The following is a 20,256-nucleotide window of genomic DNA, read 5'->3' on the forward strand; positions in this document are numbered from 1 at the left end:
GGCAATCATGATCGAGTACCTCTTAGGAAACCAAAGGAGATGCTAAGCCAGCATTTATTCTGAGCACATTTCACATATATGATAGGTCATAATAGTTGTGCTGATTTTGCCCCCTTTTCTTTTTATGGGCCTATCATATGGCCTATGGTAATCTGGTTTTTCTAAAGCAGTTTTGCTGCTACAGGGACACATGTGAAATTTCTATGTAGTGAAGTTTTTTTCATTTTGCTTGTATTCACATTTAAAAAATTTTTCTCTTCAATCTTCCACTTTCAAAATTAAAGAAACTTCAGACCTTAAAACAACAACCAAAAGATGACCTAGCCAACAGCAAGCCCCTAAGGAGTATATTGCTGATTCGATCATCAAATAGATAATATATTATCAATAGTAGGTGAAATTAAGCAGAAAGATGTTAATGTGTGTCCCTGAACTCCCAGTTTTCTAATACTTATTGGTCATAACGTGGTTCTCTCATCTTAAGTATTTCTCCTTTTTTTATTTAAAAATTTTTTTTAAGAGTTTATTTACTTATTTGAGAGACAGAGAGATAGCGAGAGAGAGAGAGCACGAGCAGAGAGGAGAGGGAGAAGCAGGCTACCTGTAAGCGGGGAACTGGACACGGGGCTCGACCCCAGGACCCCGAGATCAGGATCTGAGCCAAAGGCAGACGCTTAACTGACTGAGCCACCCAGGCACCCCAAGTATTTCTCCTTTTAAATCAATTTAATTTACAGGGTGAATGGTTTATCACAGATCTGTTGCTTGTAGCAACAAAATGACCATATGATTCAGAGGTGAGGGCAAATGCAAGTTTTGTGGGTGCCTGAAGCTTATACAATTTGGAGATTCTCTTTAGGTAAAAGAATATACAGAATTAGGTGTGGGACCTTGGAAGGAGCCATGCAGGTGAGGAGACCAAAGATGAACCTTATTGGCTTCATGGTCAATCTGTCTTTGGCTCAGTGACCTTGAACTCAAACCTAGAGTCATGGGTGAGGGTATAACAGGCTGTTGGGACCAAAAGAGATAGAAGCTGTTTCCAAAAAACCTTGGCAACATCAAGGGTGATTATCCTTTCTAAACCTTGACTGACCTGCAAGATACAGGGGGCAGCTGATTGTGCCTCGGGGAGGACTGGAAGAGCAAGGATACTGGCAGGACACGTGTGTGTTGAAGTCATAAGAGTCATAAGTTGGACAGAAGAGCTTCCTCGGACAGCTTGGACCTGGGTGAACTATAGAACTGGGGAAGGAGCATCAAGTGGGCTGCTGCCCAGGCTGGTTTTTGTTGGGCTTATCATGGGAAGACACGGAGACCTAATCAGATGTGTTCCAGGCTCTAAAAGATTCCTGCCCTAGTTAAAAAAAAAAAAGTAATGTGGGTTACAATTATCTGGGAAGGATGAGAAAGTGTCAGTCAGTTAATGACAAGTGCATATGCAGATTAATGATAAAAGGGGGCCATATAAAGGTTTTCCTACATCCAAGTTCGATTCCTTCCCTCAAAGGCAGGAGAGACACTAGTAAGAACTGTTACTCAGGGCTTTCTCTTTAGCAAGGTGAACTGGGGATGGACATGAAGTCGATGGGAAAAGTCTTACATATTTGGGGCTTGTCAAAAGGTAGGTGTTGGACAGAGTGATGTGGAATTTGAAGCTTTAGGATGTGAGGAAGCCATTAGTTTTGGAGTAACAGAGTTGGTTTCAAATCCTGGTTCTCTTCCTTATTGTCTTTGTGGCCCTGGGCAAGTTCCTCAACCCTACTGAATCTTAGTTTCCTCATCTGTAAAATGCAGGTAACAGACAAAACCTCATAGGATTCTGGGGATTATGTCAGTGTAGGTGTCAAGGGTTTAACACAGTCTGGCATCAGAAAACATTCAATAAATATAAGTTGTCTCCTAGTTTAGAATAGGAAATGTAAAAATATTTATGGGAAAAAAAGGTATGATTTCCTAGAACCTCTAATTGGGATTATAGCTACAAATTGTGGCAACTCTTAAACGTAACATTTTTCTGATTTTTAAAAAATGGAGGCACAATTAACATATATTAAAAGGCACAAATATCAAGTGTTCAGCTAGATATATTTTTGGGTACTTATAGACCTGTTGTTTGTTACAGTCCCTCTAAAGAACGCAGCCCAGATCTCAGAAGCTCTCTCAAACCCCTGCCCATATGTAGTGCTCATCCCTGGGACCCTGCTGGAACCTCTCGTCTGATTTCTGTCATCTGTTAGTCTTTCCTATTTTTGATATTCACATAAATGTACCTATTTTTTCACAAAGTAGCATATTTATGAGATTTCTCCATGTTGTTGCACGACTCAGTGAATTTTAATTGCTGTGGAATTCCTTTACTCAAATACATCATTTGTTTATTCCTTGTCATGTTGATCAACATATGGGTTGTTTGCAGTTTTTAGCCGTGAGGAGTAAAGCTGCTATGATCACTGTTGTGAGCCTATTTGCTTGTTTTGCTAGAGGACATACCTCAAGGGGAATTGAAGGTCATAGGGTAAGCAAGTGTATGCTTAACTGTAGTAGAAACTGCTAACTGGTAATCCAAAATGGGTTGTACACCCAGAGCAATGTGTGAGTTCTGTCCACTTGCTGCCTAGCTTCTTCAACACTTGGCATTTGGGGTCTTTTTAATGATAGGCATTTTGGTGGGTACGTAGTAGTATCTCATTTCGGTTTTAAAAAAATAGCACTTTAAGTGCTTTTCTCTCACTATGTAATATAATACATACACTTTATCGAAAAAGGAGACAGAAAAAGTAGATGTATAAATAAGAACATTAAAAATCACCCATATGAAATCTTATTATGTCAGAAAAGACCTAGTTTTTTCCTTTTTTTTTTTTAAGGATTTTATTTATTTGATAGAGACACAGCGAGAGAGGGAACACCATCAGGGGGAGTGGGAGAGGGAGAAGCTGGCTTCCCGCAGAGCAGGGAGCCCCATGCAGGGCTCGATCCCGGGACCCCGGGATCATGACCTGAGCCGAAGGCAGAAGCTTAGACGCTTAAGGACTGAGCCACCCAGGCGCCCCGCCCCCTAATATTTTTTTTTTTCTGAGTGTCATTAGGTTAGAAGTGTTTTTGAACTTAGGTATGTAACGACAAGGAAAAAGCATTGTGCTTATCTCCTTGAAACTACCCTGTGCTTCAGAACTAATTGTATTTCCTTATAGTTTTGTTTTTTATCCATTCATGTATATTTTTAAAAATGTAGTTGACATTCTTGTTCTTGATCTGGGATTGGGCCCTGACATCTGTGTTTTTTTATAGGTTCCAAAGATATTTCTGATACACAGCCGTGCTTGAGAGTTGTTGAGTTCAGCTCCTTTTCCCTCCTTTATATTTAGTGCCTGGCTCTCTCTCTATAGTGGCTGACTGACCGATTAAATGAATGAATGCTTTTGATTTAGATGAGGAAATTGATTTCCAGCTAAATTGACTTTTCAAATAAGTTTCGGAAATAGATTTTTAAAAATATAGCATTCATTTTTAAGAAGTAAAGAGAATAGTACAATTAAACTCCTTATACCCATCACCCAAATTCAACAAGAATTTACATCATCTATCCTTTTTTTCAGTTTTGCCTTTGTGGAAGTATTTTTTAATTAAAATTTTAATTACAGGGGCGCCTGGGTGGCTCAGTCCTTAAGCGTCTGCTGTTGGCTCAGGTCATGGTCCCAGGCTCCTGGGATTGGGCCTGCGTCGGGCTCCCTGCTCCGCGGGAAGTCTGCTTCTCCCTCTCCCACTCCCCCTGCTTGTGTTCCATCTTTGGCTGTGTCTCTCTCTGTCAAATAAATAAATAAAATCTTTAAAAAAAATTTTTAATTACAGACGCAGTATATGAGCAATATAGAAAATTAGAGAATACAGATAAGCGATCAGAAACACCATATTCTCACCTTAATGTGTATCCTTTTATGGAACCATTTTAAAACTAATCCTAGATAGTATGCCATTTTACCTTCAAGTACCTCAGTGTATACATCTCAAAAAACTGACTTTTGTTTTAAATATAACCCTGACACCATTGTTACACTTAACTAAGTTAATAACAATAAACTGGATTTTTTAAAAAGTACTTAGGAAGGTGAGCAGCGGTAATCAGGAACACAAAGGATTCACTGCGAAATAAGCATAGTCAAGTTGCTTAATTTGCATGCCAGAAATTATGACTTGACTAATGGCCCAGGGATGTTTTTGCACATGATGTATTTAGAGCTTAGCCTTGCAGCATTACAGCTAAATTTTTGTGAACCAAGGAGACAAAAAGAGGGCTGGAAAGCTGTGCAGTTAGGTGACTATGTAGTTGATGGACTGACGGATGTATTAATCTGTGTGATGATTGATCGACAAGAACAAGGACAGGGCCTGCTGGTCTGGGGCGTCCGTCCTAGGCCCTTAGTTGTGTGAATAGTGTGTAAAGACCTTTCAGTCTCTAACTACATCCAAGTGATTGCTTGAATGTGGGTCTGTTCCTCTGGAGCTTGACATTGAATATTTCTGTTCTTAAAGCCAGAAGCATTGGTCCACCTCCCCCACCCCCACCAACCCCATGCAGTTAATCTTTACACTACTTTGCCTTAGTCTCTTCTTTTATCACACTGATGGGTCAGGAAGGATTTTGGGGGCATGGTCAGGGTAGAATGTAGGCCTGGCTTTCTTGCCATGGACCAGAGCCCCTCAGAGGATCTCCTCACACCAGGAAAAGGCCTTCACTACCAGTGGTTGGTTCCCCCACAGATAAACTCCTCTCTGCCCACTTGCTTAGGGGGGTATGAACTTTTTTTTTTTTTATAATGGAAGAAGTATTTAATCCTATAGTGGATAAATCACTGAAACGGGATTTACAGATACTGCCTCCTTTGGTTTTTTTTTTTAATTGTGGTAAGAGCACTGAACATGAGATTTATCCTTTTAACAAATTTGTAAGTGCTTAATACAATATTGTTAAGTATAGGCAATATTGTACAGCAGATCGCAAGTAAAATTTTTTCAAAATTGAAACTTAACAGACACAGGCAAGAATGTAAAATTATAAATGTACAACTTAAGGATTTTCCCGAAGTGAACTTACTCATGTGCCTCTCATTTTGATCAAGAAATAGAACATTACCAATATCCCTGAAAATTCCCAAATACCCCCTCTAAGTCACTACAGGACAAGGAAGTGTATTTTTGTTAATTCCAAACCAGATTTAATTAAAAAATTTCTGGTAGAAACAGTGCTAAAGGAGATTTATATTTCATGTACTACTACTACTATAGGATCACCTATACTTTTGGGTTAGTTGCGCTTAATTCAATCAAAGTTTCCAGGAGAGCGTGTGTTTTGAACTCTGAGCTTCTGACTTTTGGAATATAGCCCATTGGCAGGTTAAGGATCAGCTCCTCTATATAAAGCCTATTGTATACACTTTTGGTCTGTAGTGGACCCTAATTTTCCCTAACTGCTGACGTAGAAAGCATGCTTTACACCTGGAGGATGGCAAAACTACTGTGATTTATAAATGGGCAGTCATTCCAAGAGTTCACTCAGCTAATTTAGAGTTAATTATATTTGAGATGGTTTTAACTTCAACCTCTATTTCTTTTAACAGGCTTTTCATATAAAATGGTATTATTTATGTACCATGACTCGCTAAAGGCATAGGGCACAGGGCAGCTTGTGTAATTAATCTCTCATATTAGAAAGAGAGAGTTTTTCTCGTTTTATTTTCATCCAAGTATGGACCTTGTCGGGTTCACCAGAGCATTTGGTATAAGGACAAAGTTCAAATGTTTATGGCTTTACTGTTTTGAACCCGACTTATGAAATAAAAGGAAATGTTTCCTAGAGTCAGGGTTTTATCAATTTAAGAAATGTGGATCGCTCTGAAGGATCAGGACTAATTTGTTAGTGATAAAACTAGGTTTCCTTAATGACAATAAAAACTGATATCAAAACTGTGTCTGTGCCAGTTAAATCTGATCTGTATTTATATCTATATTTTGAGGACTTCTAGTCTACTTACGAACATTTCTTGATGCCAAAAGAAATATTGCCTCTTTTTCTTTCTAACGGTACTTTGATGCCTCATACACAGTGAGTGTTCCCTCTATGTTGACAAAATTAAATATTTTTTTTCTCTCAGAAGGTATGCCTAGGGTAAGTTGAATCAGTAAGTCTGACCCTCAGTAGTCAATATAATTAGGGAAGGAAGTAATATTATGTATTCAGTAGTGCTTCTTTTGACATCGAATTTTATAATAATACCCGTTTTCAGATTTTGTGTGCCTTATGAAAGAGCTTCTAAGCTGGTACCAGCTCTCTGACAATACAGATTTTCATTTTAGGAACAGTTGTCAGTTCCACGTAACCTTTTTTGTTCTTGTTATAACACATGTGTAGCCACTACTTAGTTTAATAAATAAAACTTTATAAAAACAATTAAAATCTTCTGTGTATCACTCCCTGATTCCATTACCCTGTCAACCCCTGAAACTACTACTCTGCTTTTCATGTTTATTATTTTTGTGCATATTTTCATACTCTCCCTATACTTGTATGTATCCTTAAACAACACATAATATTTATTGTTTTGCATTAGCCAGGCTCTATAAAAACATCACGTTCCACGTATCAGTCATCCTGAGTTGTTTGTTCATGCTGACGTTTGCAAATTACCTAAGTTGGTAAATGTTCCAGTTAATTTCTTTTAGCTCTTGTGTAGTATACAGTGTATGTGTCCATCTCCTTTTTTATATGAGCTTCCTTTTGGTTTTTTTATTTATTTTTATGGAGGTATAATTACAACATATTAGTTTTAAGTGTACAACATAATAATTTGATATTTGTATATATTGCTATACACCCATTTATCTATTGTACCTTTAGATTGCTATTGTAAGCAATGTCTACTTTTGCACAATTATATAAGAATTTTTAGAGTATAACAGAAAAGCTCTTTTTTAAGGTGGAATGGAGAAAAATACCATTTTAAAAGACAAATAGTGAGGCGCCTGGGTGGCTCAGTGGGTCAATCATCTGGCTTCTGCCCAGGGCATGATCTCAGGGTCCTGGGATCTCTCTGCTCGGTGGGGAGCTGCTTCTTCCTCTCTCTTGGCCCCTCCCCACCTGCTCCTGTGCTCTCTGTCTCTCAAAAGAGGAAATAAAATCTTATTAAGGAGGGCACGTATTGCATGGAGCACTGGGTGTTATATGCAAACAATGAATCATGAAACACTACATCAAAAACTAATGATGGTGACTAACATAACATAAAAAAAGTCTTAAAAAAAAAGCACATAGCACCAATTTATTCAGGCAAGAAGCATCAAAGCTGCTAATACCACTGGGTGAAAATTTGAGGAGCAGGATATTTCCGTAGTCTCAAAGTATCTCTCTTTTATAGATACTTATAGGTAATAATTCTCCACTTACTAATCAAAAAGAGAAAAATAGTAACTTTACAGTGGAGAAACCTAGTAATAACTAACTACCTCAAACCAAGTGATCAAAGTTAAATGTCATCAATCATGAGACAAACAGATCACATGTTCCCAATGTGATGTACTGAGAAGGACACATCATTTATATAGTACTCCTGCCCAAAGTGTGCAACCTGCATCTCATCATGAGGAGACATCAGATTAACCCAAAGAGACATTTTACAAAATAAATGGTTTGTACTCTTAAAAAATGGCAATGTCTTTTTTATTATTTAAATTCAGTTAATTAACACACAACATATTATTGGTTTAAAATGTCAGTGTCTTAAAAAAACAAAGAAAAGCTGAGGAACTTTTTCCGATGATTAGGAGACTACAGAGATGACATATAAGTATAATGTAAGATCCTTGGTTGAACCCTGGGCCGGAAAAAAATGATACGAAGGCTATTACTGGGACCATTGTCAAAATTTGAATAAGGTCTGTACAATCAATGCTAGTTTTGCAGTAATGTCCACTTTCCTGATTTTGACAATTTCATTGTGATTAAATAAGTAAAACCTCGTGTCTGGAGGAAATAAGTGCTGAAATATTTAGGGGCAAAGCGCACGATCTGTGATTTATTCTCAAGTGGTTCAGAAAAAAAGTATCATTTTATACATCCAGGGATAGAACAATAAAGCAAATGTGACAAAGTGTTGGCAATTCATGAATCTGGGTAAAGTGAACTCTCGTTGCAACTTTTCTGTATATTTGAAATTACTGAACAAAAATCTTCCTGAGCTATACGTGGAAGTAGAATTGCTGGGTCGCTGGCTATGAATATCTTTACATTTACTAGATGGTACCAAATTGTTTTCCAGTATGGTTATACTAATTACATTACAATTGGCCAAATTTTCACCAACACTTGATATGACTCAATTTAAAATTTCTGTCAGTCTTTATGGGTATGAAATAGTATCTCATTTTTTTTTTAAAGATTTTATTTATTTATTTGACAGAGAGACAGCGGGAGAGGGAACACAAGCAGGGGGAGTGGGAGAGGGAGAAGCAGGCTTCCCGCGGAGCAGGGAGCCCGAAGCGGGGCTTGATGCAGGGCTCGATCCCAGGACCCTGGGATCATGACCTGAGCCGAAGGCAGCCGCTTAACGACTGAGCCACCCAGGCGCCCCCTCATTGTTGTTTTTGTTTGTGTTTCTCTGCTGATAGTGAAGTTGAACATCTTTTTAAAATGTGTAGTCATTGGGGGGGGCTTACTCTTTTTATGAATGGTTTGCCCTATAAATATTTTTTTACTTTTTTTTGTATGTCTTATTATATCCTGGAAATTAATCCTTCGTCAATTAGAGGCATTGAAGTTACCCACATACCTTTGAAAGAGGCTTAACAAAAATATAAAATTGAATCCTATTTTATTTGAGTTACACAGAATTAAGTAGGTCAGGGGGCAGAGAGAATATTACACATCAAGTGGGCAGGGGCTGGGGGCTGGCCCCTGTTTACAGATCTCTTCTCTCCTGGCCTAGTTAAAAAATGAGGCAACTTGAACTTGCATTCTTATCTCTCGCCCCTCTGGAAAAGGTTATTTTTAGAAGGGCTGTCTGCTGTCTCCAGTGTGTTTCATTCGGAGATTTGCCGAATAATTTGTTCTTCCCTCCCCTTCTAGACTTAAAAAACCAAAAAACCACAAAACCCTATATATTGCTAAATAACGAAACTCTTACGCTGCTGAATATTGGCCAGTAATTGGATTGAGTAACCTGCTCTGAGGTATTACAGCTGTCCACAGAGCAAGAGGGTAATTCAGTAGTGACACTGTCTTGGTTCATCCTCTAATAGGAATCAAATCCTTTTCAGAGAGGGTGAGGAAAGGTTAAACCACTTAGACTTGATGACAGAAAAAGATAATCTAATCATTCAAGAGCTTATTTTATTGCTCTAATTCTTAAGATGATAAGGTATTAGATTTTCATGTTGGTAACAACAAACAAAAACTACCCCCAGAACCCAAAAGTAAAATCATGAAACTTGAGCCCTGTAAATAAACTAAAAATTTTCCCACCTCCTATTTTATAAAGGAGGACACCAAGTTAGGTGACTTTATCTCTTATGCATAATCTTAGAGCTGGTGGCTGTCCTAAACAGAACCTGATTTTGGACTCCAGGTCCTCTTTACTTTCTACTCCAGGGCATTATGCTGCTATTCCTTCAAAAAAAAAAACCAAAATGTATTATTACCTCTCCTTCTATGGATGCACATACATGTTCTCCAGGGGATAGGTAATACAGCACTGCCAGTCACAGCTGATTTCCTAGTAAACTGGAAAGTGAGAAAATCAAAGGGGATCTTCTTTCAGGGAATTTAATATCTTACTCTCCATCTCAAAAGGAAAGCCTTTTCTAATTGAGGAAGTAAATTCCTTTGCGACATGCCCCAGAGGGAGGATTGGATAGTATGTCATTGTGTATATAACCACTCTTTATTTAAAGATCTTCTCATCTGTGATTCTTTTTAGTAGTCAGAACTGGGTGGCAGTGATCATTTTTTTCAATTTACAAAATTTATGCTATTTAAAATTCTTTGAATTATTTTCTTTATGGGAAGGACAATAACAGCGTAAAGAGGAAAATCTAATCATATTTCCCAGATGACCACTTAATGTGGCCTCTTGACATTTTTTCTATGTATATCTATTTAATAAAGTTAAACTATAGTTTTAGATCCTGCCTTTTTTCACTTAACATTAAGGTATTTATTAACTACAGTATTTATTAGATGCATTGTATCTTGTCTGGATCGATCATAATGGAAAATGCTACAGTGAACATTCTTACCTACATTTCTGATGATTTTCTTATGATAGATTACTAAAATTGGAATTACTGAATCATCAACAAACCGATTTTTAGCCTCTTCATGCCAAAGGGATTTTGAGAAACTTGCTACTAGTTCCACGTTCACACAAATTGAATGTGAAAATACTTATTTATGTCATTGAACTTTATCATTAAACAAAAATGTTGCTGATTTGATGATGTAAATAGGCCAATCTTTGTCTAATTCACATTTCTTTGATTGCTAGTAAGAGGTTTTGGTCTATTAACTATTAATGTTTCTATGAATTCAGTTCATGACCTTGAGACTGATTTTCTTATTAAATCATTTTTACATATTAAAAAAAATCAGCCTTTTGCCATTTGTGGTAAATACCTTTTGCCATTTTGCTTACTTTTGGCTTTATGGTTTTTATCAGGGGAAAACAGAAGGTTTTGTTTTTACGCAGTCTAGATCTATACTTGCAGAGAGTTTGTTCTGTAACTTCTTTCCCTAATGGTGTGTAAGGAGGCAATGCAACAAGAAAAGGGTTATTGAGGACCAAATTTCTTTGTAATGCATTAAAGTCATTGGGTAGAGGTCATTTTATGTAGACTGATTCCACCTCTTTCCCACTGCAGTTGCTTGTCTTTTATTTTTGAAATCTGCTTCACGTTACCCATTAAATTTGTTGAACCATCTTCTGCACAAAGTTGCCCCATTGGTCAGTTCTTGTGTCCTATGGCATTTTCTCATGTCCTGATGCTTTCTTTTAAGGTATTATCCAAAGAGATGAATCACCCATGGAAAAAGGGCTCTCTGGTCTGCGAGGAAGGGACTTTGAGCTGTCTGACGTGTTTTATTTCTCCAAGAAGGGCTTGGAAGCCATTGTGGAAGATGAAGTGACCCAGAGGTTCTCCTCAGAGGAGCTTGTGTCATGGAATCTCCTCACAAGGACCAATATAAATTTCCAGTACATCAGTCTGCGACTCACCATGGTGTGGGTGCTGGGCGTCCTAGTACGCTACTGTGTCCTACTACCCCTGAGGTATGTCTCCTGCCCAGTAATTGATGGTATCCTTGGTTCAGCTTTCTTTTTAAATCATGTATGTAATGGTCTCACGAGAGTATTATGGCACTAATTTTGCCCCTTCCTACCTGCAAAACACTACCCCTTGTGACCTCCATACCAACATATCAAGTATCTATTCTCCTTTCACATTTTTTACCCCCAGTGAAGTTGTGTATTCAGAATGGAATATATGTCAGTCTGGATCCATGTTGTTCTTTCAGTCATAAATCATTTGTGGATAGATGGAAAAGGGAAGTTGGAAAAAAGAAAGGATTTACGGTTTTGCCTTCACCAGAGTGTCAACCAAACTGTAACTGCCTTTCCCTGCTGGTCTGTAGGAGTTCACAGTTGCACAGGAGAGAAAAAAATTACTGAGAATGGTTACCACCCGAGAGAGCCATCTGGAAGACAGAATTTGTCCCACCTAGTTCCATCATGGTTCACTTTTCTTAATAAAAGTTCGCCACTCTGGAAAACAGTATGGAGGTTCCTCAAAAAGTTGAAAATAGAGCTACCCGACGACCGAGCAATTGCACTACTGGGTGTTTACCCCAAAGATACAAATGTTGTGATCCGAAGGGGCACCTGCACCCCAATGTTTGTAGCAGCAATGTCCACAATAGCCAAACAATGGAAAGAGCCTAGATGTCCATCAACAGAAGAATGGATAAAGAAGATGTGGTATATATCTACAATGGAATATTATGCAGCCATCAAAAAGAATGAAATCTTGCCATTTGCAACGACGTGGTTGAACTAGAGGATATTATGCTAAGCGAAATAAGTCAGTCAGAGAAAGACAATTATCATATGATCTCACTGATACCAGGAATTTGAGAAACAAGACAGAGGATCATAGGGGAAGGGACGGAAAAATGAAACAAGATGAAACCAGAGAGGGAGACAAACCATAAGAGACTCTTAATCTCAGGAAACAAACAGGGTTACTGGAGTGGAGGGGGGGTGGGAGGGATGGGGTGGCTGGGTGATGGACATTGGGGAGGGTATGTGCTATCGTGAGCACTGTGAATTGTGTAAGACTGATGAATCACGGACCTGTACCCCTGAAACAAATAATACATTATACGTTAATTGAAAAAAAAAAGTTCGCCATCTGTGTCCCCTTCTGGTTCTGAGTTGGAATGCCGCCTGATGAGGAGGTACTTTCAAGTGCAGTTTACTGGAGCCACCATGGGGAACATAAGAGTAGCAGAGGTGACGCTGGGCAGTGGGGTGGAGCACTGGTGGCCAAGGTGTGTCCAGCCTGGTGATGGCAGGTAGGAGGCATGTATACCAGTCACAATATTGCTGTTGATGGTCTTGCTTCACTTCCCTGGACATAGCCTTGGCACCCTCTCAATAGAACTGTCCAGGCAATTGAATTAGCCACCTCAAATTTGCACATGACTTGAAACCATTTGACCATCCCCAGGGGGGCCTATACTTGCCTCATTTAGGTTTATTACAAGTGAAGAGATTGCTTAAGTATAGGCAAAGGCATATTTCTAAGCTCTTTCTGTGTGTGTTTTTTTGTTTTTTTGGTTTTTTTGCCCATGTTGCCAGTTTGCTAGTCAGGGCATGGTATGTCTTTTGGGAATCATTTTAGCTGTGATAACAAAATGAAATTCAGGGTTTCACATATACTTTTGCTTGAACCTTAAGTCAGTGTTCCCCAACTGGGGGGGGGCAGTTCATGTACTCTGAACGTGCGCAAGACTGTCCATCGATATGCATGAAGGAAATATTTGAGCTTTTATTTATTAGACATTTCTAGGCTATTTATAATTAGAGCTTCCATTTATTCTGTTTTTATTCTTAAAAAAAATGCAACTTCAGTAAAGTTGACGATATAGATTAGCTCTTACATCTGCACTTGGCCCATGAGTCAGGCACTGTATCCAAGGCCACCTGAGGGAAGAGTGAGGATTTTTGCAAGACCGAGTATTTGAGATGCTCTCGTTTGTCGGTTAGCTTTCACCTGTTGTGGGTGCCAGCAAATGGTGTTATGATTCTTTTATCTACTTAGATTAAACTAGTGCTCGTAACGCTCACAAACTAAAGAAGTAACATAGTAGATTCTTGCAAAGAAACCACAGATGTAGGAAAATCCAGTAATGTAAGCACCCAAGAAGAAGGCAATAGAAGAATTAAGACTCCTACTCTCAGTCCATTCTCTTTAGTGTGAAAGAATTGCTCCGTAAATGCTTTATAAGATGAGCCATTGCTACAAAGTGAACACTCAAAAAGCAGATCGTGCTAAAATTGATTATGTTGATGGTTGTACAACTCGGTGAATATGCCCCAAACCATTGCCTACTTTAAATGGGTAAATTGTATGATAGGTAAATTTTATCTCAGTAAAACTCCTAAAAAAAACAGACTGTGGCTGAAAACTTGTGACATCTATGAGAGCTCTCAGGTTGGCTCACTTAAACTGGAAACCAGAAGTTTCTGGCCTGTTAATCTAGCAAATAAAAACTTCCAATAGTTTTGATCCCATTGTTGAACATGTTCAAATGTAACCCCTTCTGATTTAGTGTGTTCGGAACAAATGATTCTCATTAAGACAAGGTAGGAAAATGTTTTAAAACTTTTGCATAATTAGTGGATGAGATTTAAACAGTGATTTAGTTATTGTTCTGTGGTTAGCATGAAAATATTGCATGGAAAGAAAACTGAATCTGGCCTTCAGATTGCTCTGTCACATGGTCTTAAACCAAGACTTTAACAAGGTTTTTGTTGTGTTTTTTTTTAAGACTTTAATGAGGCTTAACACCTTAACAATGTGTTTATAAGGAAGCCCCATTTATTTTGAAAGATTTTAAATTTCAATTTCATCTTTTTGTGTAATTCTACGTACATTTCTGAAAATATTTTCTTTTTGAAGTGATTCGACACTTTCAAAAATGGAAAGTGTCTGTGGAATTAGAGGTATTGTCAGTCAACTTGTTACTAACTTCTGAGTTACCATGGACCTACAAAGGGACAACAGATTTGCATTAAAGGGTTTCTGCATGGTGCTATAATTTGGTGTTCTTATTATGAAAGAGCCTTTCTTGCTATTTGCTCTAAATTTTAAATTCCTTTGAGAAAAATTTGAATCGTACCTCCCCCTGTCATTAAAAAACCACAGGAAAACAAGTTATTTTTAGACCTTTGGAAGATAGTTACAATCATACTATGCCCACCAGTGTATCCTGGACAAAATAAGATAATTACTTTCAACCTCACATGAGTTCTTCATACAACATAAACCTTTTTTCTTATATATACAAGAAGTTAATATGAGTATATTTAAAAATATTAAAATAATTCAGAAAAGCAAAAGGGCAAGTGTTTTAATTTATTCTTTTCACTAGCCTGTTTAACCCTTGGATGATTACATAGATTGAGTTTGATAGTTTTGTGAATAAATTTCCAGGCCTTCTCTGTGCATCTATAAACTAGTTATATGCTATTATTTCGAAAATGGTATCACACTCTACATGTTATTTTGAAATTTATTTTGCTTTTTTTTTTTCCTCTCAAAATGTACCCAGGACCATTCTTCCATGTCAGAATCTATAGATTTACCCAATTCTTTTAATGGCAGCACCATATTCCATATTGTAGATAGAATAAAACTTATTTACGAACTTTTAGGTTATTTCCCTTTTCCCCTTACTGTGCGATTAACTTTTGCATTACCTTTTCTTTTCTCTTTCAGGGTCACCTTGGCTTTCATTGGGATCAGTTTGTTGGTTATAGGAACTACACTGGTTGGACAGCTGCCAGACAGCAGGTGAAATGTTCCCTTCCACTCAGCCATAAATAGGATTGTCACTTTTCTTAGATGTGTCCACAAGAAGAATATTTGATCCCTACATATTGCAGCAAATCTATGGCCTCGATACACTTACTAAAATTTGGCTTACTTCATATTCATAGTCTGTATTTGATTTGCCATCACACTTTCCTATATATGGTGAGAACTTGTTTTTCAAAGGGGAAATGAAGGAAAGAAAGAAAACGGACCGAGGGACTCACGGAAAGCAAGACAGTCTTTTTTTTTTTCCTGGTTTCTCTGTCTCTCTTTTTTTTTATTATGTAATGTTAATTACCATACATTATATCATTAGTTTTTGATGTAGTGTCCCATGATTCATTGTTTGCGTATAACACCCAGGGCTCCATTCAATACGTGCCCTCTTTAATACCCATCACCAGGCTAACCCATCCCCCCACCCCCCTCCCCTCTAGAACCCTCAGTTTGTTTTTCAGAGTCCATCGTCTCTCATGGTTCGGTTCCCCCTCCGATTTCCCCACCTTCATTCTTCCCCTCCTGCTATCTTCTTCTTCTTTTTTTTTTTTTAACATATAATGTATTATTTGTTTCAGAGGTACAGGTCCGTGATTCAACAATCTTGCACAATTCACAACACTCACCATAGCACATACCCTCCCCAATGTCTATCACCCAGCCACCCCATCCCTCCCACCCCCCACCACTCCAGCAACCCTCAGTTTGTTTCCTGAGATTAAGAATTCCTCTTATCAGTGAGATCATATGATACATGGCTTTCTCTGATTGACTCATTTCGCTCAGCATAATACCCTCCAGTTCCATCCACATCGTTGCAAATGGCAAGATTTCATTCTTTTTGATGGCTGCATAATATTCCATTGTGTATATCTTATCTATCTATCTATCTATCCCAAATCTTCTTTATCCATTCATCTGTTGATGGACATCTTGGCTCTTTCCACAGTTTGGCTATTGTGGACATTGCTGCTATAAACATCGGGGTGCATGTACCCCTTCGGATCCCTACATTTGTATCTTTGGGGTAAATACCCAGTAGTGCAATTGCTGGATCATATGGTAGCTCTATTTTCAACTTTTTGAAGAACCTCCACACTGTTTTCCAGAGTGGCTGCACCAGCTTGCATTCCCACCAACAGTGTAGGAGGGTTCCCCTTTCTCCGCATCCCCGCCAACATCTGTTGTTTCCTGACTTGTTAATTTTAGCCATTCTGACTGGTGTGAGGTGATACCGCATTGAGGTTTGTTTTTGTTTTTTTTAAAGATTTTATTTATTTATTTGAGAGAGCGAGAATGAGAGAGAAAGAGAGTACATGAGAGGGGGGAGGGTCAGAGGGAGAAGTAGACTCCCCGCTGAGCAGGGAGCCCGACGGGGGACTCAATCCTGGGACTCCAGGATCATGACCTGAGCGGAAGGCAGTCGCTTAACCAACTGAGCCACCCAGGCGCCCTCATTGAGGTTTTGATTTGGATTTCCCTGATGCTGCACGATGTTGAGCACTTTTTCATGTGTCTGTTGGCCATTTGGATGTCTTCTTTGGAAAAATGTCTGTTCATATCTTCTGCCCATTTCTTGATTGGATCATTTGTTCTTTGGGTGTTGAGTTTAAGAAGTTCTTCATAGATTTTGGATACTAGCCCTTTATCTGATATGTCATTTGCAAATATCTTCTCCCATTCTGTCGGTTCTCTTTTGGTTTTGTGGACTGTTTCTTTTGCTGTGCAAAAGCTTTTTATCTTGATGAAGTCCCAATAGTTCATTTTTGCCCTTGCTTCCCTTGCCTTTGGCAATGTTTCTAGAAAGAAGTTGCTGCGGCTGAGGTCAAAGAGGTTGCTGCCTGTGTTCTCCTTTAGGATGTTGATGGACTCCTGTCTCACATTTAGGTCTTTCAAGCATTTTGAGTCTATTTTTGTGTGTGGTGTAAGGAAATGGTCCAGTTTCATTCTTCTGCATGTGGCTGTCCAATTTTCCCAACACCATTTGTTGAAGAGGCTCTCTTTTTTTCCATTGGACATTCTTTCCTGCTTTGTTGAAGATTTGTTGACCATAGAGTTGAGGGTCCATTTCTGGGCTCTGTAGTCTGTTCCATTGATCTATGTGTCTGTTTTTGTGCCAGTATCATACTGTCTTGATGATGATAGCTTTGTAATAGAGCTTGAAGTCTGGAATTGTGATGCCGCCAGCTTTGCTTTTCTTTTTAAACATTCCTCTGGCTGTTTGAGGTCTTTTCTGGTTCCATACAAATTTTAGGATTATTTGTTCCATTTCTTTGAAAAAAGTTGGTGGTATTTTGATGGGGATTGCATTGAATATGTAGATTGCTCTAGGTAGCATTGACATCTTCACAATATTTGTTCTTCCAATCCATGAGCATGGAATGTTTTTCCATTTCTTTGTGTCTTTCTCAATTTCTTTCATGAGTATTTCATAGTGTTCTGAGTACAGATTCTTTGCCTCTTTGGTTAGATTTATTCCTAGGTATCTCATGGTTTTGGGTGCAATTGTAAATGGGATTGACTCCCTAATTTCTCTGTCTTCTGTCTTGTTGTTGGTGGATAGGAATGCCACTGATTTCTGTGCCTTGATTTTATATCCTGCCACTTGACTGAATTCCTGTATGAGTTCTAGCAGTTTTGGGGTGGAGTCTTTTGGGTTTTCCACATAAAGTATCATATCATCTGCAAACAGTGAGATTTTGACTTCTTCTTTGCCAATTTGGATGCCTTTTATTTCTTTTTGTTGTCTGATTGCTGTGGCTAGGACTTCTAGTACTATGTTGACTAGCAGTGGTGAGAGTGGACATCCCTGTTGCATTCCTGACCTTAGGGGGAAAGCTCTCAGTTTTTCCCCATTGAGAATGATATTCACTGTGGGTTTTTCATAGATGGCTTTTATGATATTGAGGTATGTACCCTCTATCCCTACACTCTGAAGAGTTTTAATCAAGAAAGGATGCTGTACTTTCTCAAATACTTTTTCTGCATCTATTGAGAGGATCATATGATTCTTGTTATTTCTTTTATAAATGCATTGTATCACATTGATTTGTGGATGTTGAACCAACTTTGCAGCCTAGGGATAAATCCCACTTGGTCGTGGTGAATAATCCTTTTAATGTGCTGTTGGATCCTATTGGCTAGTATTTTGGTGAGGATTTTTGCATCTGTGTTCATCAAGGATATTAGTCTGTAATTCTCCTTTTTGATGGGGTCTTTGGTTTGGGGATCAAGGTAATGGTGGCCTCATAAAATGAGTTTGGAAGTTTTCCTTCCATTTCTATTTTTTGGAACAGTTTCAGAAGAATAGATATTAATTCTTCTTTAAATGTTTGGTAGAATTCCCCTGGGAAGCCATCTGGCCCTGGGCTTTTGTTTGTTGGGAGATTTTTGATGACTCTTTCATTTTCTTTAGTGGTTATGGGTCTGTTCAGGTTTTCTATTTCTTCCTGGTTCAGTTTTGGTTGTTTATACGTCTCTAGGAATGTATCCATATCTTCCAGACTATCTAATTTGCTGGCATGTAGTTGCTTATAATAGGTTCTTATAATTGTTTGTATTTCTTTGGTGTTGGTTGTGATCTCTCCTCTTTCTTTCATGATTTTGTTAATTTGGGTCATTTCCCTTTTTGATAAGTCTGGCCAGGGGTTTATCAATCTTATTAATTCTTTCAAAGAACCAGCTCCTTCTTTCGTTGATCTGTTCTAATATTCTTTTGGTTTCTATTTCATTGATTTCTGCTCTGATCTTTATTCTTTCTCTTCTCCTGCTGGGTTTAGGCTTGATTTGCTGTTCTCTCTCCAGCTCCTTTAGCTGTAGGGTTAGGTTGTGTATTTGAGAACTTTCTTGTTTCTTGAGAAAGGCTTGTATTGCTATATACTTTCCTCTCAGGACTGCCTTTGCTGCATCACAAAGATTTTGAACAGTTGTGTTTTCATTTTCATTGGTTTCCATGAATTTTTTTAATTCTTCTTTAATTTCCTGGTTGACCCATTCATTCTTTAGGAGGATGCTCTTTAGCCTCCATGTATTTGAGTTCTTTCTGACTTTCCTCTTGTGATTGAGTTCTAGTTTCAAAGCATTGTGGTCTGAAAATATGCAGGGAATGATCCCAACCTTTTGGTACCGGTTGAGACCTGATTTGTGACCTAGGATATGATCTGTTCTGGAGAATTTTCCATGGGCACTAGAGAAGAATGTGTATTCCGTTGCTTTGGGATGGAATGTTCTGAATATGTCTGTGAAGTCCATTTGGTCCAGTGTGTCGTTTAAAGTCTTTATCTCCTTGTTGATCTTTTGCTTAGATGATCTGTCCATTTCAGTGAGGGGAATGTTAAAGTCCCCCACTATTATTGTATTGTTGTTGATGTGTTTCTTTTCTTTTGTTATTAATTGCCTTATATAGTTGGCTGCTCCCATATTAGGGGCATAGATATTTACAATTGTTAGATCTTCTTGTTGGATAGACCCTTTAAGTAGGATAGAGTGTCCTTCCTCATCTCTTATTATGGTCTTTGGTTTAAAATCTAATTTGTCTGATATAAGGATTGCTACCCCAGCTTTCTTTTGGTGTCCGTTAGCATGGTAAATGATTTTCCACCCCTTCACTTTCAATCTGAGGGTGTCTTTGGGTCTAAAATGAGTCTCTTGCAGACAGCATATCAATGGGTCTTGTTTTTTTATCCAATCTGATAGCCTGTGTCTTTTGATTGGGGCATTTAGCCCATTTACATTCAGGGTAACTATTGAAAGATATGAATTTAGTGCCATTGTGTTGCCTGTAAGGTGACTGTTACTGTATATTGTCTGTGTTCCTTTCTGGTCTATGCTGCTTTTAGGCTCTCTCTTTGCTTAGAGGACCCCTTTCGATATTTCTTGTAGGGCTGGTTTCATGTTTGCAAATTCCTTTAGTTTTTGTTTGTCCTGGAAGCTTTTTATCTCTCCTTCTATTTCCAATGACAGCCGAGATGGATATAGTGTTCTTGGCTGCATATTTTTCTCATTTAGTGCTCTGAATATATCGTGCCAGTCCTTTCTGGCCTGCCAGGTCTCTGTGGATAGGTCTGTTGCCAATCTAATGTTTCTACCATTGTAGGTTACAGATCTCTTGTCCCG

The 20,256-nt window shown here is 38.4% G+C and overlaps 1 protein-coding gene across 4 annotated transcripts in view; it reads left to right on the forward strand.

Annotated features, from left to right (window-relative positions):
* Window positions 1-20,256, forward strand: part of GPAT3 (glycerol-3-phosphate acyltransferase 3) — a 67,167-nt gene that overhangs the window by 27,740 nt on the left and 19,171 nt on the right. For all 4 annotated transcript variants that reach the window (XM_027600585.1, XM_027600584.1, XM_027600583.2 and 1 more), the window contains 2 exons: window positions 11,048-11,318; window positions 15,049-15,123. In XM_027600585.1, coding sequence (XP_027456386.1) covers window positions 11,048-11,318; window positions 15,049-15,123 — 346 coding nt within the window. The remainder of the gene's footprint in view (window positions 1-11,047; window positions 11,319-15,048; window positions 15,124-20,256) is intronic.

The sequence above is a fragment of the Zalophus californianus genome, chromosome 2 (assembly GCF_009762305.2).
Source record: "Zalophus californianus isolate mZalCal1 chromosome 2, mZalCal1.pri.v2, whole genome shotgun sequence".
NCBI lineage: Eukaryota > Metazoa > Chordata > Mammalia > Carnivora > Otariidae > Zalophus > Zalophus californianus.